Below are 25,697 nucleotides of genomic sequence, written 5' to 3'. Positions count from 1 at the left end.
CTATTTTTTTAATTTAAAAAAATCGATTTCCTCGCTGAAATATCGATTTTAAAAATTTTCGATTGTCGGTTGTCGGCTAAGTTCACACTCATTAAAAAAAAAAATAAATAATTCAGCGACGTGGTATTGCTCTCAATTAGTTCTCCATGAATTTGGTCGTTTATTTAAATAAAAATAAATAAATAAATCATAAAAATAATAATAACCTCTCATTGTGTCATTTAATTTATTTTAAATTAATTAACACAATTATAAATTAATTATATATATGTCAAACGCAAGATATGAACTCGAAGGGCTCATAAGCATAGAACAGCTACCTCTTTGAGCTCATAAAGCTTAAAATAATGAGGCTTAAAATAAAACAAGAGTGGCTACTCGCCCGAGGCACGGGGCACAGAGCACGGGCACGGGAAAATGGTCATTTTACCCATTTTCGCGCATGCGCACGGGTAAATTACCATTTGCTCTGTGCCCCGTGCCTCGGGCGAGTAGCCACTCTCATTTCTGTGACATGTGGCTAATGTTTATTTATTTTAATTCAAAATAAGTGACTGAATTCAAGGATAATTACTCGTGGGCAATATCACTGTGCTGAATTATTTATTTTTTTATCATAATGGCAGTACTTTTATCTCGGATAAAATTTTATCCCGGATTGAAAAACTGGCCCTAAAAGATAGCGCTTTCGTCATCCTGCAAAATTTTTATAACCTCTTCAAAACATTTCATGTTACATGGGTGTCAAATGTGTCAAATTATTTAAATAACAAAGGAATTAAATAGGAAAAAAAAAGATGCAATTTAATAAAAGTGATACATCAGAACGCAGATTTGAAATAGAATGTAAATTAGAAAGTGAAATCGCTGCGTTAGATGCGTTGAGAGATACTGAAGAGAGAAGTAGAAAATTGACATCTGGTGTTGTTGCAATATTAACATCATTAGAGCAAAGATTAGCAACATTAAGAAGGACAATTTTACCAGTTTACAATGAAACTGGAAATCTTCAAGCACAACAGCACAGTAAGTACTTGCTTTAACGAAAATAATAATTATTCTAACTCTAATACATTTAATTTTTTTTAGATATTGAAAGAACATTGACAGCTTTAGATCATGCTATTGGATACTATGGAGTTTGCCAAGAAGTTGAAGGAGCTATTAGAAGTGGACCGACCGGTCCGGGTGGTCTCGAAGGTTTTCTCGATGCTATGAATAGGCTTCATAATGCAGAAAGATACTTTCAGAAGAATAATCCAAGTTCCGTTGAATTAGAAAATATATCATTGTTATTCGGAGTTGGATTAGACTCACTATGTTCCGAATTTCACGATATTTTAGCCAGGCAAAGCAAACCTATTTTACCTATAGTTTTACTAGATTTAATCGGTTCGGATGAAGATACGAGTGGTGAAGATGCACCTCAATCACTAAATCAATTACCCGAAAATTCTCTAGCAGAACTTGTTAAAATCGCTAATTGGTTGGATGAACGTGGTCATCGTAGACATTCAAAAATTTATTCGTCTGTACGTTCTGCTATCGTGTTGAGGTCATTACAGCTTCTCAAGGAACATCAAAGAAGTGCTAGTGGTGGTAGTACACATGCTAGTAGTCCTATGCCGGTAACAATATTTTATTTAAATACTAATATTATTTTTTTTCATTATCATTATGTCAAATTAACTTTTTTTTCGTCTATTTTTGAGTTTTATCTTAACGCATATTTGAGTTAATAATTAATACAAAAATAATATAACAACTATTCTTATCGAATTTTTATTTTTTTTTAAATTTATTTTTAACTTCACCAAATTATTAATTTTTATGAAAAATTCAGCATTGTAAGAAATCTTTATCTATTAAATTTACTTTTATTAAACTAATTCTCAATTTAATATATTCTACATTAATTTATAGCAAGCTAAAAAATTGTACAATAGTAAATTTCTTGACAATTAACCTTGATTATTTATGATACTGGTCAGCTGACAGCTGTCAATTTTTTAAAATTTTACAACGAATTAATTACAATAAAAAAAATCCTAAAAATTTCCACTAATAATTTTTTTTAATTTTCACATGTGGAATTTTATTATTAAACTTATTTTACAATAATTTCATTGTTTTCAAATTCTAAAAAAATTTCTAATGTTTTGTCAATTTCAGTGTCATGATTATTTTACTTTATTTAATATTAAATAACTTAACAAATAATAAATTGATAGTTTATTATCCTTAAATATTATATTTATTGAACTGTTATTTAAATTTTTACACTACGTAAAATTTATTATTGAGGTTAAATGTAATATAATATAAAAACACTAGAAATAAAATAGAGGCCCACTATAATTAAGTATTGACTTATTTATTTTTTTAGAGGGCTAAATTTGCTCATCGAAATTCAATGACTGGTGGAGAAACAGTCAGTCGCCGTACATCTCGCCGCTTACAGCATGCTATAGAGAAAAAAGCTAGTAAAATGTTAATGAGAGCTTCGCAGTCAACTGGCTTGGGACTCGCTTTTCCATCATCAAGAAAACCTGCTCCAGCACCACTAAGTTATGCACCTGAAGATGCAGCACCTGATGAACAAGAAATGGAAAATTATCTCTTATTGACGGCTGGACTCCATAAACTTATGCAAGCTGAACGAAGTTTAGTCGCTAGAATTATTCCAGCGCCATTGCAGCCTCAGGTATTAGAGGCAACTGTACGCGATGCCATGGATCTTGTAGCACATGATGGTGAAAGCATTGCTGCACGTGCGAAAAGATGTATTATTAGACGTGATTTTTCCGCTGTACTTGTTGTTTTTCCGATCCTAAAGCATCTTGGAGATTTGAAGCCCGATCTTGAGCGGACTGTTGAAGGATGTGATTATGCTTTAAGATCAAAATTTGCTTCTATATTAAATACTCTTAACGCTACGGTAAATAATACATTAAAATCTATCTATAATAATGGTTAAAAACAAAAAACTATGATGAATAATTTACTAATATTTTTTTTAGGGAGCAAAAGCTCTAGAAGACTTCGCTGAGAGTGTAAGAAATGAATCAGGCACAACATTGCCAAAGGATGGAACTGTAGCTGAGTCAACGAGTAATGTTCTTGTGTTTCTTGAACAATTATCAGAAAATGCCGAAACTGCAGGGATTGTATTACGAAAAAATAATGAAGTTGATTCGATATCAACGTCAAGTGCTAAACAAACTGACAACACTCATCGTGTTTTAGTTGGAGTTTATATAAGTAAAAATATTAAACATTTATTATTTTATTTGTATTTGCAATATTTGATAGTACTAATTTATTATTACTCTAAAATTATTTATAGAAAAAGTATTAGCTCAGTTAAATCTTGCATTAGTCAGCAAAAGTGATGCTTCATATTCAGATCCAGCATTACGCGCACTCTTTCGTCTCAACAATCACAACTACGTTATTGACAAATTACGTAACAGTTCTTTAATGGAACTTTTACTGTTAGCAGAATCTACAGCAGCGCAAACGTATCAAGATTTTCTTGTTAAAGACAAGGCTAATTACGTAGCTGCTACTTTTGCTAAGGCAAAAGTATATCTTGAACAACCACCAGATGATTCTGGTTTGTATTTTAAAATGCAGTCATGCTTATTTAAAACGAAGCATGCAAGTAATCACAAAAAAAATGTTATGTTTCAGATTTAGCAGCAAAAATATTAAAAGAACGATTTTCTGGTTTCTCTCGTGAACTTGAAGAAGCTGCAAAGAATCAACGATTGTACTCAGTCCCTGATGCACGTTTACGTGAAACGTTACTACGTGAATTGCAGCAATCATTAGTACCACAATACAAAAATTTTTATGCTAAATATCACAATACTCCGTTTTCAAAAAATCCGGGAAAATATATCAAGTATACACCGGAACAAGTTGCTGGAATGATAAAAACATTTTTTGATACCGCCGCGTAATAAATAAAAAGAAACACAATGATAATTATTATCGTAACAGGAAAGCAACCTTATAAATTAAAAAATATACAAATTCATAAAGATATTTAATATAATACAAATTATAGAAATTATGATGATAATGATTAATGATAATAAATAATCATAGAGTAATGTACTTTGTTTTAATAAACACCCATTTAATAAAGCAAATGAAATTACATCTATTTTGTTTTATTTTCCGGATCAAATATTCATTATACATTTATTTATAACAATTATATTATATATCTCGAAAGAAAATAAATCAATCGATAGCAGTGATACTTGGCAGATTACCGATTTATTATCCGAAAAATTATATTTATACATCAATTCTTCGAAACACTTATTTTTTTCATGATAACCAAGATCATTAAATATTTGACTAATTAAAATTATTATTACTTTCGAGAATAATTAAAAAAATACTATTTTAAACATGATTTAAAAAAAATCAGTATATTTTCAAATTCATGTTCTCTTTTAATTTTTATTTATTCATTTATTATTATTAATATTATCAACTTACAATTAATTATCGATTCTTGTAATCATTTTTGTATATACTTATATATACTCAAATATATTTATAAAAAACAATTAACGTTTTTTTTTCTTCGATTTAAATTCAATTAGTAGTAGCTTACATGATACACGATGATGACAATATAATAGAAATAAATTTGAATTCCAGCAATTATTTACAATTATATATTGATTACATTATTTTCTCACTCATTCGCATTCTTTAACTCGTTCTTGTTTTATTTATTAATTTTTTTTTTTTCACTTTTATTATTATATTTTTTCACATTCATTAACATGCATACATTTTAAACACTTCAAGGACGAATCAAACAAAATCATTCTATAATTTTTAATTTTCAGCTTTGTTTTTTCTAGTTTTTTTTTTCTTTATTTTTTTTTTTTCTGTAGAATACGTCGTTTTAAATAACACGCGCTCGCTATTATTATTCCTCCCTTGATTTATTTTTTATTTTTTTTTTATAATCATTTTCGTCCCCCGTGTTTATGCTGTTTCATTCATTTATTAATATTTTTCAATTATCATCTCGATCCATGCGAATTGTGCGTGAGAATAGATTTTTAACTTTTGATCCAATAATAATAATAATATTAATCATATTCCTCTTTATAAATCATAAAAAAGCCCATAACAGTAAGAGCTTAATATTAAAAGTCGGCTAAGAGAGTACCAATAATGTACTCTTTAATGATCATTAATGTATATTGAATAAGAATTATTGAATTTTTAATTTATTGATTAATTAAATTCGAAATCTGATTAGTACTTAAGTTTTTTGTTAGCAACTAGTCTCTCTGATTAACTCTCTTATCCGAATTTTTTTACTAACTTATATTGTTTTCTGTTTTTATCATGAATGATAATCGATTTTTAATCACGACAAATCCCGATCATATTAATTCGATTTATTATACAAAAAATGCTTTAAAAAAAAAATAATTATTGAATAAAAATGATTAAATTCAAATTTCTTGTTTCCAAAACATAATTATGCAACCAATTGTGCGCTGTATATTAGCTCTAAATCTTCACAACAATATGAATGTAAAAACATTATAGAACAATTAATGATAACGTTGACGATGATGATGATAAACGGCACAAAACTCAAGGAGGTACGACATATGTTGAATATTGCCAACAGCCTTTTTATACACCGTCGTCTCGAGTTTAGTATAATATAAGCTCAAGAGAAAAATAACGATGAAGACGAAGGTGGCACACGCTTGCGGTCGATCGGGCGTCGTTAAATAATTAATATTATAGGAGACAACATTTATGTTTGGGTTTTACCTGTGGAACTGGACACAATACTGCACGTATCGCTTCATCAAAAACAGTTTTTAATCCTTTTTGCGTTAATGCCGAGCATTCAAGATATTTCACTGCACCAATTTCTTTAGCCATCGCTAATCCCTGTATAAAAAAAAATAATTATAAATATAAATAATTTGTTAGAAATTTATCGCTGTGGTAATTATAAAATAAATAATACAAATTGTTGATTCAAGTTTAAAATATGAATTCTACAATGGGCTACTGATAAAAAAAGTACAGTCAGAAAGACAACAATGATTACAAACAATCGAAGGGAATAACAATCTGATTAATTTTTTTTTGTTCAAAAATTAAAAATATGTGTTTCAAACTTTATGAGTCACTTATGAATTCAAGTCAATCTTAATTTTTTATTTTAAAGAAAAAACAACTATAGTTTGACTACAAAGATCATATTATCTTACAAGATAATTCTGTATTTAAGAAGATTGAGTCATTTCTTGATGAAATTAATCGTACCGACCATAATTTTAATCAGTCATCAATTTTACGTTGTGACAAATAATCATAACACTAAAAAAATTAGAATGATTTTTTTATGATTTTCAAAAATTAATCCAAGTACATAAGTTATACTTTTTAATTTTAGTTGATTGAAATTTTTTACTAATTAATTCCAAAAAGATTCGTTTTTCTGATATTAATTACTTCAAAACTAAAGAACTCATTTAAATGAAAATTAAATCAAATTGGCCCCTGACAATTTTTTTACTAATTATTAACAGAGAGATTTAAAGGTATCCCTTTGTTTTATTCAACAAATATATATTTAATGAGTTCAAAACATATGTTTACAATCTGAAGAGAAACACATGTCGTAATTATTTAAAATTCGTAGCTCTTGACGTCAAAGTTATCCTTTGACCCGACATACCTAAGATCGTAAAATTTAGTTGATACAGGCCTGATTGTTCTAAGAACCATAATACATATTTCGAACTCGTTTAAACTGATAATATACTTTGACTAAAATAGTTTGCACTCACGAAAAAAAGATATAACCCTAAACTGTAATTAATTTTATCATGAGAAACTCAAAATATGTAGTAAACAATGTCGTAAAAATTGAAAACTTACTTGAGGATAAGTAATAGGAGCTAATTTTTTATCTTTGAGTCGCTCAATAGTTTCTTTATCTTCACGTAAATCTAACTTAGTTCCCACAAGAATGATTGGAGTGTTAGGACAGTGATGACGTACTTCAGGATACCATTTAGCTCTAACGTTTTCAAAACTCGCTGGATTGACAAGCGAAAAGCATATTAAAAACACATCAGTTTGTGGATAAGATAATGGTCGTAATCTATCGTAATCTTCTTGTCCAGCAGTATCCCATAGTCCCAAATTAATGGGTTTTCCATCGACCATTACATTCGCTGAATAATTGTCGAAGACAGTTGGTATATACTCACCAGGAAAGGCATTGGTAGTATAACTTATGAGTAAACATGTCTTACCAACAGCTCTGTAAATAAAATAATTATATTTTAGAAAAATACTGTACATGTAATATAAATCAAACACAATATAATATTAATATTAATAATAAATTATAAGTAATAATAATAATGATGATAATAATAATAAATAATAATAATAATAATGACAACGATGATAAAAATTGATTATCTGACAAAAGGTATCCAACACTAGCGTCCTTAATAACTCATCCCATTGTGTTTTTTAGGTAACACATATAACATCCAGTTGCAAATAAACGTCACAGATACCCGCGAAAATTTACACCACGCCCGTATGTCGAACACCCACGAGCAATAACGAGAGATTAATATATCCCCCGGCTTGTAAAAAATACTATAATATATAATTTTTTTTTTTATCAAGCTACAAGAGCGTCCACGTACAACACCCGTCCTCTCTAAGCCCTCTAGGACCTAGTCCCCCTTTACTTTAGCACCAATATTACACTGAACACTCAGCACTCCATATTCGTACAATACAATAGATAAATCAACATACACTTGTAGCTTACAATATAATTATAACTCCAACTATATTTAATTAAAATAAAAATAATATTACTTACCCATCACCAACAACGACACACTTGATAGCTTGCATCGTTATTTAAATAATAATATTATTATTTACGTCAATGTTAATGGCTCGTCGTTGGATTACGAACCCGAGAACAGAGAGCTGTACCGAGTCAGGCTTAAACGTTGCACCGTGAGCCAGCCGTGAGAGACGGGAATCCTCCGACGTTATTCGATTCGAGCTACGAAGAGAGAGCGAGACCGCTGACAGCTCTGAGGTGAGTTAGACAAAGAGCCAAATCTCATCGAGGCGGGTACGATCACTGGGAGAGAGGGAACTCGCATGTTCTCTCTTTGTTGCTCCTGCTATTGGAAAGAAGTGTAGTAAAACTGTAAGTATCTTTGTCGTATTGTAAATAAAGATAGAGATGGCGAGAGTATCGCTGGCGGGAATGAGATAATAATATGACTTACTTTTTTTGCGTTTTCAGCGACAGAGAAAAATTTAAGTCTGGATGAGGCTTATATTACGGAGTATGCTACTCTTGGTCTTTACTCTTTATGAGCAGAATGGTATTGTATAGGAAGTATATATGAGACAGAGAGTACACCAGCCATCGGCCAACTGAAATGTTTTTTTATTTTAAATAAACAAACTCAAGAGTTATAATGGAATTTTGAAAATTTTCTGTATCTAGTTTATGAAGAAGAAATGTTTCAGAAAGTTTTTACAGTATGTAAATTATTTATTTATATTCTGATAATTTTTTTTACAATAATTTTATAATTTTTTGGCAAAATAGTTATTATATTAGAGAAAAATAAAAAATAAATTCTACTTGTAAGAATTTTTAAAAATTATTAATGTATTTTTGTTTCAATTAACCAAAAAAATATCAGATATTTGCTAATTTCAGTTTCATTTTTTTTTTTTTTTTTTTTTACTAATATTTTCGAGTATAAGTTGGTATTGACACTAGCAATCTGAATTTTTTGGTTTTACATAATAATTTAATTAATACTAAAAAACTATTTTTGAATAATTATTTTAATTATTTTTGACAATTTCTTCATATAGAATTTTTTTCTAAATTTAGTTTGCCATAATTTATATGCACAAAAGTTTTTAAAAAATATATTAAATATCTGATGATTATTAATAATGAAAATAGTACACAATCTACAATACTTAGTATTTTAAATTAATTAATAAAATTGAAATAGATGAAAATGATTTCACTGTATGCTTTTTTTTCACCAAATTTATGTATGCATATATTTATTTTTACAGAATCAAGATTATACACCGTGGCATAGCAGGAGGTATTACAGAGCTCAAATAGCTTTCGTCAAAATTTATTATAAAAATACCACGAGCAACGTAACGAGGAGGGTTTAAGATTATATTTTATGGATAAAAAGAGAAAAATGGCGAGAAGAAGCTAAATAATTATATGTTTGTAGGTGTAACATGTATCATCCATTAATTTCTTGAATACAAGTAGAATGGAATATTTTAGTCTTGATGATACATCAAGTTCAATACTTAGTTATCACTATTATGTTTTTTCTAGTGACGTCATTAATAATGACCACATTCCTCATGGTTATGACTGGACTTGGACTGAGGACTTGCCACGGTTGCAGTTCGTTAAATAATTAATTGTGATGCGTCATTAATTTTCTAAGAAACCTTTAAATTTTATGACGTTGATTCAACGGCGCGGATTTTTAAGTACTTTTTGGGGCAGATTACTGGTTTGTTAATTTATTCGATTAGTATGATTTTGATATTTAAATCTCCGAGGTATGGCGAATTTCTATCAACTTATCTTAAAATATGATAAAATATTCAATATAAATGAATTATTTTTTTTATACTTTTAAATTTTTAACGTTGTGGCCTAAAATTTTATTCTACTTTACTTATACTTTTATCAGTGAAAAAAATTGCTTTAAATCAAAAAATTAATTAGCAGTAATAGTGTTTTTTTAATGCAAAGTATTCTGAATACTCATCAAGTATAAAAAAAAAAAGTTATAATTATATTCTCGTTCAATGACAATATAAAAAGTATACAAAATAAATTACAAAAAATGATTTTACCGATTGAACATAATTGTGTCAAACTGAAAGAGAAAAATATATTTATATTTTCTTTTACAAAATTTAATAACAAACAATCATTAAAAACATTTTGTCAAAATGAAAATTTCTTTTAAAATTCAACTGTTTGATATTTATTGTCAAAGTTGAAAAAAAATTGAAATTTTGATCATTTTTCCAATGAAATGAATCAAAATTAATAGATGCTGATTGAGGTTAAAACAGTAATTTGATTAGTAAATAATTTTATTATATGAAAATGAGCACGAATTCATCAATTGCCAATAAAACTGGGTTAATGTGGCAACAACAAGTATTTGCACTTGATGCAAAATATAATTCACGTAGAGCTTCTGGTCAGCCGGGATTCGGTAAGTTATTATTATCATTTTATTGTCAGTAAACAATATGTTTATAAAAATTTTATTTATTCGAATCACCTAGGCTTACTATATCTTCGACGACGAAATCAGCTTCTACGTGAAAAAAACCCAGCAAACACAGAAACTCGATTATCATATGTGAAATTAAGAGCTGAACTATTTAATTTACGCTATGGATCACCATCTGACTGCGTAAGTTTATCATCTCGTGCATCAATAGATGGAATTTCGGAAAGCAGTATAATAAAAGAAAGATCAATAAAAAAATCAACAGCAGAAAGCTTTGCTTTTGCTGGCGTTCATCATGTATTTGATCAACATAAAGGTGCGATAACTTCGCTAAAATTCGCTAATAATGATCGATCAAGGCTCTGCTGCGCTTCATTTGACGGTACAATCACGATATGTGATGTAACAAGCACGCCACCTAAAATTTTGGTTCGATTAGAGGATCATAAAAAGGGTGTCACTGCAATAGATTGGAGCATTAGTAATGATTTTATAGTTTCTTCATCTCTAGATGCTACTGTAAGACTTTGGGGTATCACTGAAGATTCTACTACTGTTTGCTTACGAACTGTAGGCGATCAAGTTCGATCCGAAGTACTCTGTTGTGGTTTTGTACCGGCTAATAACAATTTAGTTATCACAGGTAACGCTGTAGGACTTCTTCAAGTCCTTAATATTTCAACTGGAATCTATCCTCGTGGAGGAACATCTAAAATTGGTGGAAAGGTAACAAAAATCATGAGGTTTCAATTAATTTCAAGTAAATATTTATCTTAAAAAAAACATTTTTCCTAGGTTTTATCACTGACTTGTGAAGAAAGTGGTGGATCACTCATTTGGGCCGGAAACGATAAAGGTATTATTGTATCACTAAGATTAGAATCAGGCTCTGGACGACTATCTAAGTTGAGAAGAATTGAAACTGTGGGTAACGCTGCTATCACAAGCTTATCTTGGAGATCATGGTTATCAAGAGATGCCCCATCACCAACGCTTCTTATCAGCAGTGCATGCAATGCTGTTTTTCTCTATCGAGTCACCGATCTTCAGGGTACTCTGAAAATCTGGAGAAATTATCCGTTGAAGCATAGGTAGCTTAAATTATCTACTATTATTATTGTACATTTTTTTTATATTCATGCTGACCTAAAATAACGTTATGCTCTGTTTAACTAAATGATAATTTCTTTTGGCTTTGTTCTGTGTATCTGTGTTTTTTTTTTTTTTTTATCACTTTCATTATTTTTATAAAGGCAATATCTAGTGAGATCAACGTTCTGTCCGCAAATGGGCGCGTGCTTAATAGCCAGTGGATCAGAAGATGGTTCGGTTCATCTATTGGATACCTCACGTGATGGCAAAGCTGCACAGGTTAATAGACTACATGGACATTCCGCCCCAATTCTCGCCCTCAGCTTTAACTACGACGAATCACATCTTGCTACTGGTGATCATCAGGGTCTTATTATTATTTGGCGGAATTAAATTATAAATAATTTTTTTTTTTCTAAATTAAAGTATCTGATAAATTATAAAAAAATAATATTTATATAAATTAATCTGTTTATAAATTACATCAACGTATTTGTACCTCTATAAAATCAAAAAAGTTAAACTAGAAAAATACTATTTCTAAAACCTTAGTGTTGTAAATAAATAAAACTTAAAGATGGGTTACACAAAAAATACCATAATTTAGCAATATATTAATCATCCTCTATTGAAATAATATCCTACAAATTGTAGCGACGGTGCGTTCGGTGTTTTTAATTTTAACAATATCTAGCGTATTAATAACAATAGTCATAATCGCTATCTTAAAATAAAAATATTTTATTCGTTACTAATCGCTTTACCTGCAAAAATTACAGTATTTTGACATTTTGTATTCTAACTTTCATCTGTACAAAGAAAAATTATTTCATTTTTCTTATTATTGTTTTCATATTAATAGTAAAGAAGTAAAAAAAACCTTTTTTTTTTCTTTTTTTTTTTTTTTTTTCTAAGACGATTGTCTGATGTAATTTTATTTCTTTTTAAAATTAAATTTTCTACACGTTCCGAATAAAATATTCAATATAAATAATCTAACATAAATAATCATTTTCATGTGAAATTGATGTCAATTTGAAAGATTAAAAAGTTAACTATACATATTATATATTATAACGACAAAAAATATCAATTCAACATATTTTCTTAATGTGCAAATTAATTATACTACAATATAAAACTCTTTAATAAATTTGTTATTTTTTCGTGCTTTACCTAATTATTTTATCGCCATTTCATTTGAAACAAAGAAAACAAAAAATCTTTAATTTCATTATCACAGGGTAAATTCTTGTGAGTGACAATATTATTGTTATTCTATCGTAATTGGTGGTATCTTTAGCAACGTCTACCAAAATTGTTTTTCTATTATTTCCAGGATTTTTTGGTTAGCTTTCTCTTTAATTTGTTACTTGTTTGTTCGTTTTGCCTTTTTTTTCTTTTAATAATAATACTTTAGATATTAGAGAGCTATTGAATGCCAAGTACATAAGAATTTTGTTTTTTAGTCTAAAACAATTCAAGACACTTTTTTGAATATAACAAAAACATATTGAAAAAAAAATATCAATTTTATAGGCACGATTTTCGATGCATCTACAATAAATTAATAAATATTTACAATTATTTAACGAAGAACCAATATTTCTTTCTTTGTTTTTTTTAAATTAATTTTTCGCTAAAAATTTAAAATGAAACAATTAGAGTCGAATTAAAAACTAATTTATGAATCAAGATTGCGTTTGTAATTTTACCATTCAATTATTTACATAAAAATTATATGAAATAAAAAATATTACTTTTGAAAATTATCTCATTATTAGGACGGACTTTTGCCAATTGAGCTCTCTATCGAGAAAACTCATCTTTCCATTGAGACTTTCTCATTCATCTACTTAAGTTATTCATTCATTGCTTTTCATTTATTTTAATTTTTTGCATTTTAATATGGACCTTATTTGTAAGAAGCAAAAAAAAAGTAACACTCTTAAGTTGTTTATTGAACTTTAAGTAGGCTCACGGACGGATTTATTGAATTATTCAACATCCGTTTCACTTATTTTTATCACATGATCATTTTCAGACGGTTTTAATGAACATTCGTCTTTTGATAAAACTTCGTCCTGTTTCTTCTCCATTACCAATAGCTTTTGTTCCTGTTCTTTAATAGTTTCCGATACTTTTTGAATATTAGTCAATGTATCATCTACCCTTTCAATTACATCATGAGGTTGATCAGGAAGATTATCTTTACTAGCAATATTATTTTTATCAGAAATAACAAGTGGTCGACGTGATGATTTTACAGGTGCATTTTCTTTACAAGAAAAAGAAATCTCGAGTTCGTTAATTTCTCCGTCACTTTCTGCATTGCTCGAGCTTTTAATATCTTCGTGGCTTGAATTTTCAAATGATGATTCCATTGGAGATCTTATGACAGAAATAATTGATTGGTCATCTTTTGAAATGGAAGATTCTGTACTGGTTTCAGTCTTTTCAGTTTTCGTATCACTTTCATCATTTATGCGGCTGATCTGTTCATTTTGGTCAGTTTCAATTTCAGTAATAATCACAGTGCTTGAAGTGTCTGAAGTATTTTTTATTGGTAAATTGAGCTTTAATCTATCTCTCGTATGTCTGAGTTTACCCAATTGTGTTTGTTGCTGTTGCTGACTTTGATTATCATCAACTGGATTTATTTTTAAATTTCCGTGTGATTCATTTTCTTTTGATGATTCAGCAGCTCCAGGGAAAAATTGGCTTACATACTTTCCATCGCCTACTTGAAATTGAAAAGGTCTATTTCCACTACTGACGAAGAATTCTTCGTCATCTAAATCAAAAATTTTATTAATTTTTTTTTTTTAAATAATAATTTACAATCAAAATAAATATATTTATATATATTTACCGTGATTAGATTCGTAGTCAATTGGATAATGATCAACCTTGGGCTCTTCCAACATTTCTTCCCAGTCTAAAATAAAGTAAGCATAATTAATGATTTCTTGAAATATTGTATAAATACATTAATTTTAATCTAAATAATTACCGGCGTAAGATGTTGGTTCCCACGTTGTTGTAGCTTGGCCTTGGCATTCGGGGACTAAGGTTTCTTTTGGATATTCGTAAACACAGTGATAACGTTGTTTTTTAAACCAAACATTTTTTTTCTGATCCTTAAAAAATATTTACAATTTAATTTGTTATTTTTGTTCATAAATAATCAAGTAAGTAGTATTAATTTGTCGCGCAATATTTTTTTAATTGGAAAAAGTTAATTATGCTTACGAGTTCCTCCTGACAGTAAGTATTAACACATAAATCCTTTGTTTGCATTAATAAATCCATTCATTGTTTTATGTATTTATAATTTAAAAATTAAATATAATTAATAAAAAATAATAAAACTTACTCCTGTTTTGAGAGTTTTTTCTGGTGACCTTAACGCTGATCTATGAGGAGCTAAAGTTGCATCCCAAGCGGAAGGTGTAAACTCTTCTTCATCTTCGTCTTCGTACTCAGCTTCTTCTTCAATTTTTCCCTCAGTATTCGCATTTTTCGATTCGTTTTCAGGTATATCATCGTAGCGCTGAAAAGATTAAATTTTAAAAACTTGTAGTAATTAATTAAACAATATAACACAATTGTAGTAAATAGTAGATTAAATACCTTCCAGACAAATTCTCCAGAACTCGAACTATCATCGTCATCTTCTTCAGTTGCATCTTCACCAGCTTTTTCATCTTCATCCTGACTATCCCAATCATGTTCAGTACTAAAACTTGTAGACATAAGATCATCTTGGAGTTGAATAGGAAATTGTGCTTGCCACTTAGATTCTTCTTCAGGACTAGGCATTGGTACACCAGTTATTTTGTCTTGAATTCCTAATAAATTATTTCCAAAATTATTTGAATCACAATCAGCACTTTCGTCGTCTGTCATATCACCATGAGACGTATCTCTGTCATCATCTTGGCGATCGAAACTACCTTCTACTAGCAAAACTCGATTTGTTCTAGTATCAACAACTAAAACATCTTCTGAAAATCCTGACAATTTTGACGCAATCGATGCATCTCCAAGTGACTCAGATGTTGCATTGCTCTCACGTTCTTCAAGAATAGGACTCAAAGGAGTTCCATACACATTATACCTGATTGCAATATCAATATTACTACTTTCACGTTCATTCGTATCATCTTCATATTCCCATGACTTTTTCTCATTCTTTGAAAGGTTTACTGCTGATACTTCGTCATCTCGCAATTCTTGTGACTCAACAACCGACATCTGAGCACGCGGAAGTTTCTCCTGAAGTTCATTTCTAATCGCTGCAACAAATTCTTCATCAAGATTAAAAGAAACGTAAGAATTATCACTACGAAGACTCATTGTTGAACTATCTTCATCATCATTATCATTTTCAGGATCCTGAGATTCCATCAATGATTCAATATTCGATTTATCTAAACTTTCAAGTTTTGCCAATGGTTCTTCGAATTTTTTCTCTATAGAATTAAGATTCCTTTCAACTTCTGCGATTAATTCATCTACATTTTTTTCAATCAATTCTAAATCTGGTTCTGCAGTTTGCTTGTTATCAGGAAATATTTCTTTTTCATCTTTTGCGATTGATTCTTCAACAGCTTGTGTGCTAATCAGTTTAAAATCTAGAATCTCTTCATTTATTTTTTCTACAAAATTAATGTCTTTATTATCTTTAATATCTAATTTATTTACAGTATTTTCAGTTGGTTCTAAATTTGAGGCTTCTTCTATTTGCTTTTCTGGAGAATCAATATTTTTTTCATTAATTTTAATATCTAGTTTATCGAAAATTTTTTCATCAATTAATTTTAAGTCAGTATCATTAATAGGAGAATCGAGTTGTGATTTTAAAGCTGAAATTATAGAATCTTCTTCTAAAATATTTAAATTTATTTTACTGGGCGACAAAGATATATCTTGCCCATCTAAGGACTTGCAGTCCTCTGCATCAAGAATATTATCAAGCTCTAATAAAACTTTAAGCTGTTCTTCTTCTGTTGATGCCGAAAGTGGAGTATTAAATAAAGCACCATAAGAATTTAAAGCCGAATGGGATAGACTACATGGTATTGGATTTTCTTCTTCCTCACACGATTCTTTATCTCTGAAACCACTGTCTGAACTTCTCTCATCATCTGGGGTTGATAAATGTTTTCGATCTTCCTCTTCATCACCATCGGGAAGTCTCCGTCTCTCAGTTTCAACTTCTTCGCTATTAGAAAAATCCTCGTTGTCAACAGATAAATCTTCACCACGTGATTGTGGAGTATTTGGAGCAGATATTGAAGTTTCAAGCAAGTCAGAAGCTGACCTTGATTCACATTTATCACCAATCAATTTTCCAAAATCGATTGACTCAAGATCAAATCCTGAAACTTTACGTTCTAATTCAAATTCTAAAGCATTTTTCCAGAGCTCAACATCAACAAAATTATTAGGAGCTGACGTTAAATTATTTTTTGGTGTTGATGTACACTCTACAATATTTTTATTTTCTTCTTTAGAAATTGACTCAGCAGATTTTAAGCTTTTTTCATTTGATTCTTTCAAGATTTTTACAGAGCTAGAATTGCGAAGTTTTTTCAGAGCTTCATCAAATTCATCTGCACGAGCGGTACTTCTCAAGTCACCAACACTTCCAGATGCTAATTTCTTCCTTGGTTTTTCATTAACTTGAGGTCCTAAGGACCATTCGGCTTCTGAATCCGAATCGATATGTACAAGTACCATCAGATCAGCAACAGATTTAGATTTCTGTCGAACTTTTTCTGTATAAGCACCTCGTTCGACCCTACCTCTCCAACTTTCTTCTTCAGTTTCTGATCCAGATTCTAAATTAACATCAGTTCTAGCTAAAGGAGCGTTTCTGATTGGTTCTCCAGGCCCAAGTTTAAAACTTGCTTGAGGTGTACTAAATGCTTTATCGTCAGCTTGCCACAAGTCTGAATCAGTACTCTGTCGGAGTTCTTTCAAACTGAGACTTCTCATTGGTTCTTTAGTATTAGGCTTTAATGTCTCCCATCGTAGATCGAAATCCAAGTTTTTTTCTTTCAATATCTCAATTATTTGGTTCAGACCTGCTCGATCATTTGGTTCTAACTTCAGACAAGATTTAATAGCTTCTAGAAGATTGTCTGGAGATTCTTTAAGATTTCTGAATGGAAGATGGTCATAAAATCTGCATGATAAAATCATTTCAATTACTTGATCATCACCAAGGTCATCGTAAGGCCGATCTCCCCAGCTACCAATCTCCCAAAGAAGTATTGCAAAGCTCCAAAGGTTGGCTTGTGGTGTTATTGTACGTGTTTCAATCGTCGTATCTGTACAAACTAAGCTTTCAGGCGCAGACCATCGTATTGGAAGTGCTCGATCTCCAACGACATAATAATCACCCGGATATTTTTCAACACCAATTCCATAATCACCAAGTTTAGCTGATAAATCTGTTGCAACAAGACAATTTCTTGCTGAAAGATCAGTATGGGCGAAACCATGACGATGCATATGATCTAGAGCAATTGAAATGTCTATAGCCATTTTTATGGGTATATTTGTTTCAGTTAAAGTTTCATTAGACTGACGATTAGATTTTAAAAATGTCTTTAAATCACCTCCGGGACAAGATTCAAAAAGCAATAAATACGGGTCAGTTTCTAAGCAAACACCGAGTAATTTTAACAGATTTTGGTGATGTAATTTAAGATAAGGTAAAGCTTCACCCAAAAACCACGCTCGTTCACTCGTCGATGCTTCTTCTGTAAGAATCCTTACAACTACTCCATCATTTTTTGGTGATGTTCCTCCAGGATCTAAATCTTGAGTACCTTCTACTACTTTTCCAAACCAACCACGACCTATTTCTCGAAGATATTTAAGTCGTTCACGTGGCACATGTAGACTTGGTGAAAACCATTCTTGACACGGTGATAAATTGTTTTCATCTTTATCAAGACTATTATCGCTTATAAGCGAAGGTGATGGTGGTTTTGATGGTTTATTTAATATACCTCTTGTTTCAGGAACAAAACATTCAACAGTCAAAGGCTCAAATTGAAATTGATTTGTTGAATTAGCTGATCGGGACACTTCCAACTCCAAGCCACGTTCAATAATTGTTTCACTTCCAACTATGCTCCCATCTTTAAATTCCTAAAATAAATCAAATTTATGTACTTCTAATTCTCAATCTTTAAACTTATATAGAAAATTGCCCTACTATATTTAATTTCACTAATACTATTACTTAAAATTAATAAATATTACCTGCTCTTTACTTCCTTTAGTATCCTACAATAAAAAGCAGCATTCAAAACCATTTATTAACGCGGTCATTTCAATTTTTTACAATAACATAAATTTATGTATATTATAAATGGTTTGTTTTTATTTTTATTTATATTTCTTAAGAAGCTTAGGATCACAAGATAACATCTACTATTGTACACACTATCTCTCAGTGCTCCTTTTTTTTAACTTTTTAAACATACAGAAAAAATTTAATTTTGATATCTGCAATGTGAACGTTTTTTTATGGTTTACTCTACTAAAAAATGACTACTGCAGTTTGATCTTATAGACACATAAAATTATCAATTGTTTTATTTTATTTATTTAGAATGTATCAGAATTTTATCGCTTTTATCATACAAATAATCAGATTTTAAACAAGGTATTTTAATATTCCATTTTGATTCTAAGCTTCTTATTTTCACTCGTTTCAATGGTTATTTAAAGAAATTAATTTACTTGAAATCCTTTCGCTCGACGTTCTCGTCGGCAGCAAAGGCATCCAAGAAAAGCTGATACCATTGCTACGACTACAACTGAACCCAAAATATAGTGAAATTGTGGTAACCATAATTTTGATTCAGTGGAATCTAAAATTCATATAATCATTATTAATATTAATTAAAATAAATAATTATTGTCTTATAACTAAAAAAAATTGTAATTATTACCTGAAGTACTGGATGAACTAACTGGAAAAGCAAGAGCTCCAGGAAGTTTTTGATAGAGCCAACATATCAACAACACTCCGAGCTTACTCATTCCGAGCTGTGTTACCCAATGCATTTTTCCATGTTTTCCTAATTAGGGCTACTTTTCCCCGGGCATCCTCATTCCCAACTATCAGGAATTTAGCTTCCCGGGGTTATTTATTAAATAACTCCACAAAAATTTTAAATCACATCAATATTTTACTGAAAAAATCCTTGATATTAAGATCCCAGTATATCTCGGCAAGTAAACGATATGCCACAATTTGACTTTAAACTCACACCTTTTTCGGCACGAACCAACAACTTGGACGGTATCTCAGGCATTCTGTTCGCATATCATTGTGTTCTTTGCATTTATCACAATAATATATACAGTTTGTTTAGTTGTACCACGCAAGTGATAACAATTAAATAAATATTTATATCAAATCACTTTTATTCAAACCAATATTTTAAAAGTATTTCCATTCGTTTCGTCGATTTCAATTAATAGAATACTACTAATTAATATATGACAATAACACCAGAGAACACCTTAGAAAACGGCTGACCTAACCAGCTTCACCTCTCCCTCTTTCTTTCTCTGTCTTTATTGCTCGCTTATTCACTCTTTTCTTTTTCCTTTGTCTAACTTCTCTTCCTCGTTACTCCGTCCCACCAATCACTTCCTATATTCAATGATTCATGGTCTGGTCACATGCATTATTTTAAATACTATAAAAATTTTTTATATTATTATTATTTATTTCAATAAAAACTTTTCTATAGTTTAAATGTATTAATCACTCTGTTCTTTTTTTTTTTTTTTTTTTTTTTTTTTTTTTAAGGATTTAAATAAGCCCGCCATTACGCAGGCGTATATTTTTTATTTAAAATGATAATACATGTTTGTTTGTTATCAAAATAATTATTTAAAAAAAACAAAAATGTTAATTAAACGCAAATGAAAAATTTTTCAACAAGTATTAAAAAGTTAAAAATTCAGTTTTCGTAATAGCGGACTCTAAAAAATTTTTATATTTTTATCAATCAGTTATATAAAATTATTTAAAAAGTGTCCATGCAAAATTTTTAATATTTTTTGTGCGGATCTTTAAAAATTTTTTATTAAAATGTTTATTAATTTTTTTTCTTTTTCCAATAAAAATAAATTGTCAAGTATCTGCTACTTTCAAAAATAAAAATTAGTGTTTTTTTATAAATATAATTTTTTTAGAAAAATAAAGAACATTAGAAACGATAAATATTTAACATTATCATAAAAAGTAAAAAATGGAGCATTAAAAAATAGTAAATTATTAATTATTATAAAAGACGTGTAGGTATGAGTTTAGGTTATAATAAATGTATTGTCTATGTCAAAAACATGTGCCACGTATTATGTTGGCTAAACCGGACTCAAACGTTGGTTTAGCATAGAGCTTGTAGTGACACGTCATATTTGTGTGTCGTGTGCTGTCGGTTTCGTTGATCGCTACGGGCTTTAATTACACACCACTGTTATTTTATTAATTCCATAATAGTTATCAATAATAATATTAAATACCCGAGATGAATATATTTCGTTTACTCGGTGACTTGTCCCATTTATTAGCTATTATTATTTTGCTCCTGAAAATATGGAACACAAGAAGTTGTGCCGGTATGTGATTTTATTGCAATCTATTATAAATCATCTCTATGGCTATTTTCATCGCAACCTTTTATGCATAACCACCAAAGTCAATATTTTTTATTGAGATTCTTTGAAATAATTAAGTTGTTAAACAACTGTCAGTGATTTCATTTAGAGTGTCATAATAGTGGAGATAAGATTTTTAATAACAACTTTATTATTATTATTATTGTTTTTTTTTTTTGTTTTTTCAGGCATAAGTGGCAAATCACAAATACTTTTTGCCATTGTTTACACCACAAGATATCTTGATTTAGTGACTACATATATATCAGCGTACAACACGTTTATGAAAGTAATTTTTATTGGTGCATCATATGCTACGATCTTCCTTATGTATGCGAAATTCAAGGCAACTTATGACCATAACCATGATTCGTTCAGGTAAGTTTTTAATTTTCAAATTTACTCCATTATATATATATGAATTATTAATATTGACTTGTTTTTATTTTTAGAATTGAATTTTTGATTCTACCAACGATAATTCTTGCTGTATTCATAAACCATGAATTTACAATTCTAGAAATTCTCTGGACATTCAGTATTTACTTGGAATCTGTAGCTATTTTGCCACAGCTGTTTTTAGTATCGAAAACTGGAGAAGCAGAAAGTATTACCAGTCATTATCTATTTGCATTGGGTTCATACCGTGGTCTTTACATATTCAATTGGATTTATCGTTATTATGCTGAAAGCCATTATGATCTCATTGCAATCATTGCTGGAGTCGTTCAAACTGTATTGTACTGTGACTTTTTCTATCTTTATATTACCAAAGTACTCAAAGGAAAAAAATTACAGTTACCTGCTTAGCTATTCAGTGAGTGAATTGGATTTTATATATAGAAATCATAAAAATTAAAAGTAATAAACATTGACAATAAGTCAGTGTTTGGTATATCACGATAATTATTAAACAATCGTGATATTGCCGTTTTAAATTAAGCTAAATATTAAAATAGAAGAGGATATGATCCAGCAATCAAAGATGTTTGAGCGAACGCACAAAAAATTTAATAATAAAATTATTTACATAAATTTGTTTATCATTTTGATTAAATTATTTATTTTATTTCTCATGTCATTTGAATTATTTGTATAAAATTTAAAGACTTGAGAAATAAATTTAATAAAAACAAAATTATTTCATTTATTTTTATACTTATCGCTCATTCTCACTTATGTCATATGCATTTTTATATCAAAAGTTACTTCTATTCCTCTTCATTTTCTTATTAAATTAAAAAATACAGTTTTTCTTTTTGTAAATAACGAGGCTATAATTTTACGATTAAAATTTTTAAATATATACATACACATACATATATATATATATAAATTGTATTAATTTGCTTGAATCGTAACTGCCTCTAGAGGGTATATACACCATATATTTGAATGTAAACTTAATTATATTAATTAAATAGTACTATTAATAAACACGAGAATTGTAAACAAACGCGTTAATGAATGTTTTTGTGAGCTCGTATTATTATTAAGTTGTTGTAATAGAATTTTTATTGAATAATAACTACTTACAAAGATATCAATAATAAAAAAAAAAACAAAAAATTCTAAAAAAATTAAACTTTAAATGTTTATTATAAACTAATTACAACGTGATAGAATATATTTAGGTAACTCTGTAATGTGAACTGATTCAGCTAACGTCGTTAATTGGTTCCATACTTGAATGATACCATTTTGAAGACTTGTATCATTAACAGTGATTATTAAAGGGACTTGAAAACTTTTAATTCCCTTTAAACTTGTTGTAAATATTGTTTCAATACCTTTTGATCTCAACAAATTATTTAAATACAACATAAATCGTCTTTTCTTTTCAGACATATCTGATGACTCCTCGCATGTGAATGGTAAATGAAAACCAACTTTGTAAGGAGACAATTTAGGATTAAGTTTTAATTGACTAGGTTTTTCTGGTGACTCTGGATCATATGCATCACAGAGCAGCGCAAAGGAACCCCAGTCTAGCGAAGTTTTGTGCTCAATTATATGGACGTTTGAGTTCAGTTCAATCTAAATAATAAATTTTATGCATTAGTAATTTTATACTATTCAAATATATACTCAATAATCGTACTGAAGTCAGCAAATACTTGATTACTTTTTTATCTTATTTAAAAAATAAATAAGTACCAAGAAAATATTTTAAAAAGTTGCATTTATAGTTTTTTTTTAAATTTTCTTATTAATAATTATTTATCAAAAAAATTTCTAAAAATTGTCGGATGTCTGTTAACTTCAGTATCATTACTTAATAAAAGTTTCGACCTACCTGATTATTTAACTTTTTAATGTCTTGTTGATGTGTTATTGTTTCAATGACAATAGATCCAAATTCAAAATTAACAGTTATTTCAGTGGTATTTTTATTTTTACTTATTTTTTTAGAGTCTGTGAATTTAAATCTTGATGGTTCTCGAGATAATTTTCTCCACCATATTTTACGTTCGCGCTGTGTTTTGTGGTACAACTCCTTACCTTCATTTGCATTTGTAATTATTGTAACTTTACCAGTTCTGTGTGAGTTTAACTTCGGGTAAGCATTTAGAATTTCAGTGTTCCATGAGTTTTTTGATTCCTCAATAATAGCAATTCCCAAAGGTTTTTCTTCAATACCAAGAGTCTTAAGATTTTCAAGTGTTTCAGAAACTTTGTCAGTTGACGTTAGAAAAACATTATAAAATGGTTTAATAATGTTACTTTGGAACCATAAATCTTCCAAACTACGGCGTAATAATTTTCCTTGAGGTCCAAATGCAAATCCTCTGTCGAGATTAAGAAAAGTGTTACCTAAATTTTTTAATATTTTATCTATCGTCATTTTTCTAAAGGTATATTTCCTGGAGGTGCTACAAAGTATTCTTCCTCAGTAAGAACTGCGTTTTTCAATATTTTCTTTCGATAATTACCGTCTGTAACTTTGTCGTGTCTCAATCGAAGATTTTCGTTCTCCAAAACACAGTACATCGGTTTAATTGAGTCATCTATTTTCAACGATCTTAATTGCTCAGCAAATTTAATAGCAGCTTCAAGCCTTTTTATTCCTGCTTCGTTTCCAAAATCTACTAATGACAGACGTTCTAATTTACCAATGGTTTCTCTGCTAATTTTTATTTCTGGCTCTTTTGAACTCGGTCTTTTCAGTGCTGATGAATTTTGATGTCGAACAACAAACTGAGTAAATTTTAAATTCGATGTGTACATTAAACTACGGCTTGTTAGCCGAAAAAAATCCATTTATGCGTTTAAATAAATTGTTAATTTTTTTAACACATTTGAATTCGATTAATTTTTCATATAAAAATTACAATAAATAAGTATTTATCAACACATTATAGATCTCTGTATTTATTAGATTTTTATTTACACATGCTTATGAGTTTTGCTAACCTCAGAAAAGTTCAAGAGTTTTCTCCTAGATGTCAGGAACAAGCGATAAAAAGCACTAAAATTTATCTATGACTATTTTTATAAAAATTATGAATTTTTTCTAAAGTAGATAATCATGTCTTTAGTTTTCATGTAGATGATATTTTTACAACCTTATTAGTTAATATTGTTTTTTAAAAAATTTTATTTTTTTTTTATTTTAAATACCAAAAAAATCAAGTAAGTCATCTATTCTCTTATAAGAGTAAAAATAGTAGAAATGAAAAATTTGCGGGTTTCAATTAAATAATATAAATACTTCAAAGCTTTATTTAATTAATAAGATGCAGTTTAACTCAAATTAATGTGATGAAAAAATTGTAAAAAGTAGTTCTTACTGCTGTACAATGTCTAAATAAATCTATCTAATTTGAATACTTAAAAAGTAAAAGGACAAAAAATTACACTCTAATTTTTAATTTTTGAGATATGCATTGTTAAATTTACAATCTATTAAAAATTATTTTTATTAGATCATTTATTAAATAATTGGAAAAATTAATAAAATTTTTGTACATTCAGACTTATAGTAGGTTTTCTTAAATGTTAATATATAAAAAATGTAAAATTTGTTAATACTTGGTACAGTGCGCGTCATTGATTCGTACCGGTTGAAAAATTTTAAGGTAAAATAGAAAAATCAAAATTTCGACATCTGTAAATAAAGAAATCAATAAAAGGAAAATCTTTATAAGCATCAATTTGAACGAAATTGAAAAAATAATTCACTGAAAATAAATAACTCAAAATATCAATTACGATTAAAATAGAAATTAAAAATATTAGTAATTAAAATAATCACACATTTTATAAAATAAATAAAAGTAAAATTATAATATTAAAAAAAAAGACAACGATATAATTAGATAATTTAAAAATTTATAAAATATAAATATAGGCATTGGATAAAATAAAATGAACTAAATTCAGAGAAGTCAGTAAAAAGACATTTGAATATATATTTTTATAAAAATATTGATAGTTATTAATATATAAATTCTTAAACAATAGACATCTATAAATATAGACTAGACAATTTAGAAACCCGTGATTTTAGACATTTGTAAATTTTTATTTATATTAATT

General features: G+C 28.8%; 7 protein-coding genes and 1 long non-coding RNA gene across 12 annotated transcripts; 4 read left to right on the top strand and 4 right to left on the bottom strand.

Annotated features, from left to right (window-relative positions):
* The first annotated feature begins 468 nt into the window (after nt 1–468).
* LOC123269149 (exocyst complex component 7) lies at nt 469–4,036 on the top strand. Its single transcript, XM_044734721.1, has 6 exons — nt 469–1,026; nt 1,090–1,628; nt 2,387–2,938; nt 3,021–3,261; nt 3,347–3,616; nt 3,694–4,036. The coding sequence occupies exons 1-6, from the start codon at nt 798–800 to the stop codon at nt 3,963–3,965; spliced, it is 2,103 nt and encodes a 700-aa protein (XP_044590656.1). The 5' UTR covers nt 469–797; the 3' UTR covers nt 3,966–4,036.
* Nucleotides 4,037–4,259: 223 nt separating this feature from the next.
* On the bottom strand, nt 4,260–8,058 carry LOC123269214 (ras-related protein Rac1). The gene is made up of 3 exons (XM_044734808.1): nt 7,919–8,058; nt 6,949–7,336; nt 4,260–5,949 (listed from the first exon to the last, which is right to left on the bottom strand). The coding sequence occupies exons 1-3, from the start codon at nt 7,951–7,953 to the stop codon at nt 5,794–5,796; spliced, it is 579 nt and encodes a 192-aa protein (XP_044590743.1). The 5' UTR covers nt 7,954–8,058; the 3' UTR covers nt 4,260–5,793.
* An 83-nt stretch (nt 8,059–8,141) lies between these two features.
* LOC123269252 lies at nt 8,142–9,628 on the top strand. Its single transcript, XR_006510359.1, has 4 exons — nt 8,142–8,260; nt 8,360–8,601; nt 9,160–9,328; nt 9,443–9,628. It is a non-coding gene; the product is annotated as an uncharacterized LOC123269252 (long non-coding RNA).
* Nucleotides 9,629–10,103: 475 nt separating this feature from the next.
* LOC123269177 (WD repeat-containing protein 13-like) lies at nt 10,104–12,612 on the top strand. Its single transcript, XM_044734763.1, has 4 exons — nt 10,104–10,346; nt 10,420–11,093; nt 11,163–11,458; nt 11,621–12,612. The coding sequence occupies exons 1-4, from the start codon at nt 10,229–10,231 to the stop codon at nt 11,850–11,852; spliced, it is 1,320 nt and encodes a 439-aa protein (XP_044590698.1). The 5' UTR covers nt 10,104–10,228; the 3' UTR covers nt 11,853–12,612.
* Nucleotides 12,062–20,189, bottom strand: LOC123269128. 5 transcript variants are annotated; one of them, XM_044734669.1, is made up of 10 exons: nt 19,759–20,189; nt 19,436–19,678; nt 19,224–19,354; nt 18,741–18,764; nt 15,093–18,626; nt 14,836–15,012; nt 14,712–14,747; nt 14,473–14,599; nt 14,332–14,397; nt 12,062–14,253 (listed from the first exon to the last, which is right to left on the bottom strand). In XM_044734669.1, exons 2-10 carry the CDS (start codon nt 19,548–19,550, stop codon nt 13,457–13,459), a joined length of 5,007 nt encoding a protein of 1,668 aa, XP_044590604.1. In that variant the 5' UTR covers nt 19,551–19,678; nt 19,759–20,189; the 3' UTR covers nt 12,062–13,456. The 5 variants fall into 5 exon arrangements, with proteins under 5 accessions (XP_044590604.1, XP_044590603.1, XP_044590606.1 ...); XM_044734668.1 differs by having other exon boundaries at nt 19,436–20,189; XM_044734671.1 differs by having other exon boundaries at nt 14,712–14,720; nt 19,436–20,189.
* Nucleotides 20,190–20,851: 662 nt separating this feature from the next.
* LOC123269211 (ER lumen protein-retaining receptor) lies at nt 20,852–22,183 on the top strand. Its single transcript, XM_044734803.1, has 3 exons — nt 20,852–21,119; nt 21,347–21,536; nt 21,611–22,183. The coding sequence occupies exons 1-3, from the start codon at nt 21,029–21,031 to the stop codon at nt 21,966–21,968; spliced, it is 639 nt and encodes a 212-aa protein (XP_044590738.1). The 5' UTR covers nt 20,852–21,028; the 3' UTR covers nt 21,969–22,183.
* A 544-nt stretch (nt 22,184–22,727) lies between these two features.
* On the bottom strand, nt 22,728–24,003 carry LOC123269197 (DNA polymerase subunit gamma-2, mitochondrial). Its single transcript, XM_044734790.1, has 2 exons — nt 23,455–24,003; nt 22,728–23,195 (listed from the first exon to the last, which is right to left on the bottom strand). Exons 1-2 carry the CDS (start codon nt 24,001–24,003, stop codon nt 22,764–22,766), a joined length of 981 nt encoding a protein of 326 aa, XP_044590725.1. The 3' UTR covers nt 22,728–22,763.
* LOC123269225 (glutamyl-tRNA(Gln) amidotransferase subunit C, mitochondrial) lies at nt 24,000–24,583 on the bottom strand. The gene has a single exon (XM_044734826.1). It carries the CDS (start codon nt 24,417–24,419, stop codon nt 24,000–24,002), a length of 420 nt encoding a protein of 139 aa, XP_044590761.1. The 5' UTR covers nt 24,420–24,583.
* Between the last annotated feature and the right edge of the window lie 1,114 nt (nt 24,584–25,697).

This window comes from Cotesia glomerata, linkage group LG7 (assembly GCF_020080835.1).
Source record: "Cotesia glomerata isolate CgM1 linkage group LG7, MPM_Cglom_v2.3, whole genome shotgun sequence".
Taxonomy (NCBI): domain Eukaryota; kingdom Metazoa; phylum Arthropoda; class Insecta; order Hymenoptera; family Braconidae; genus Cotesia; species Cotesia glomerata.
The sequence above is the reverse complement of the archived record's forward strand: the minus strand, read 5'-3'. Positions and strand labels throughout refer to the sequence as shown.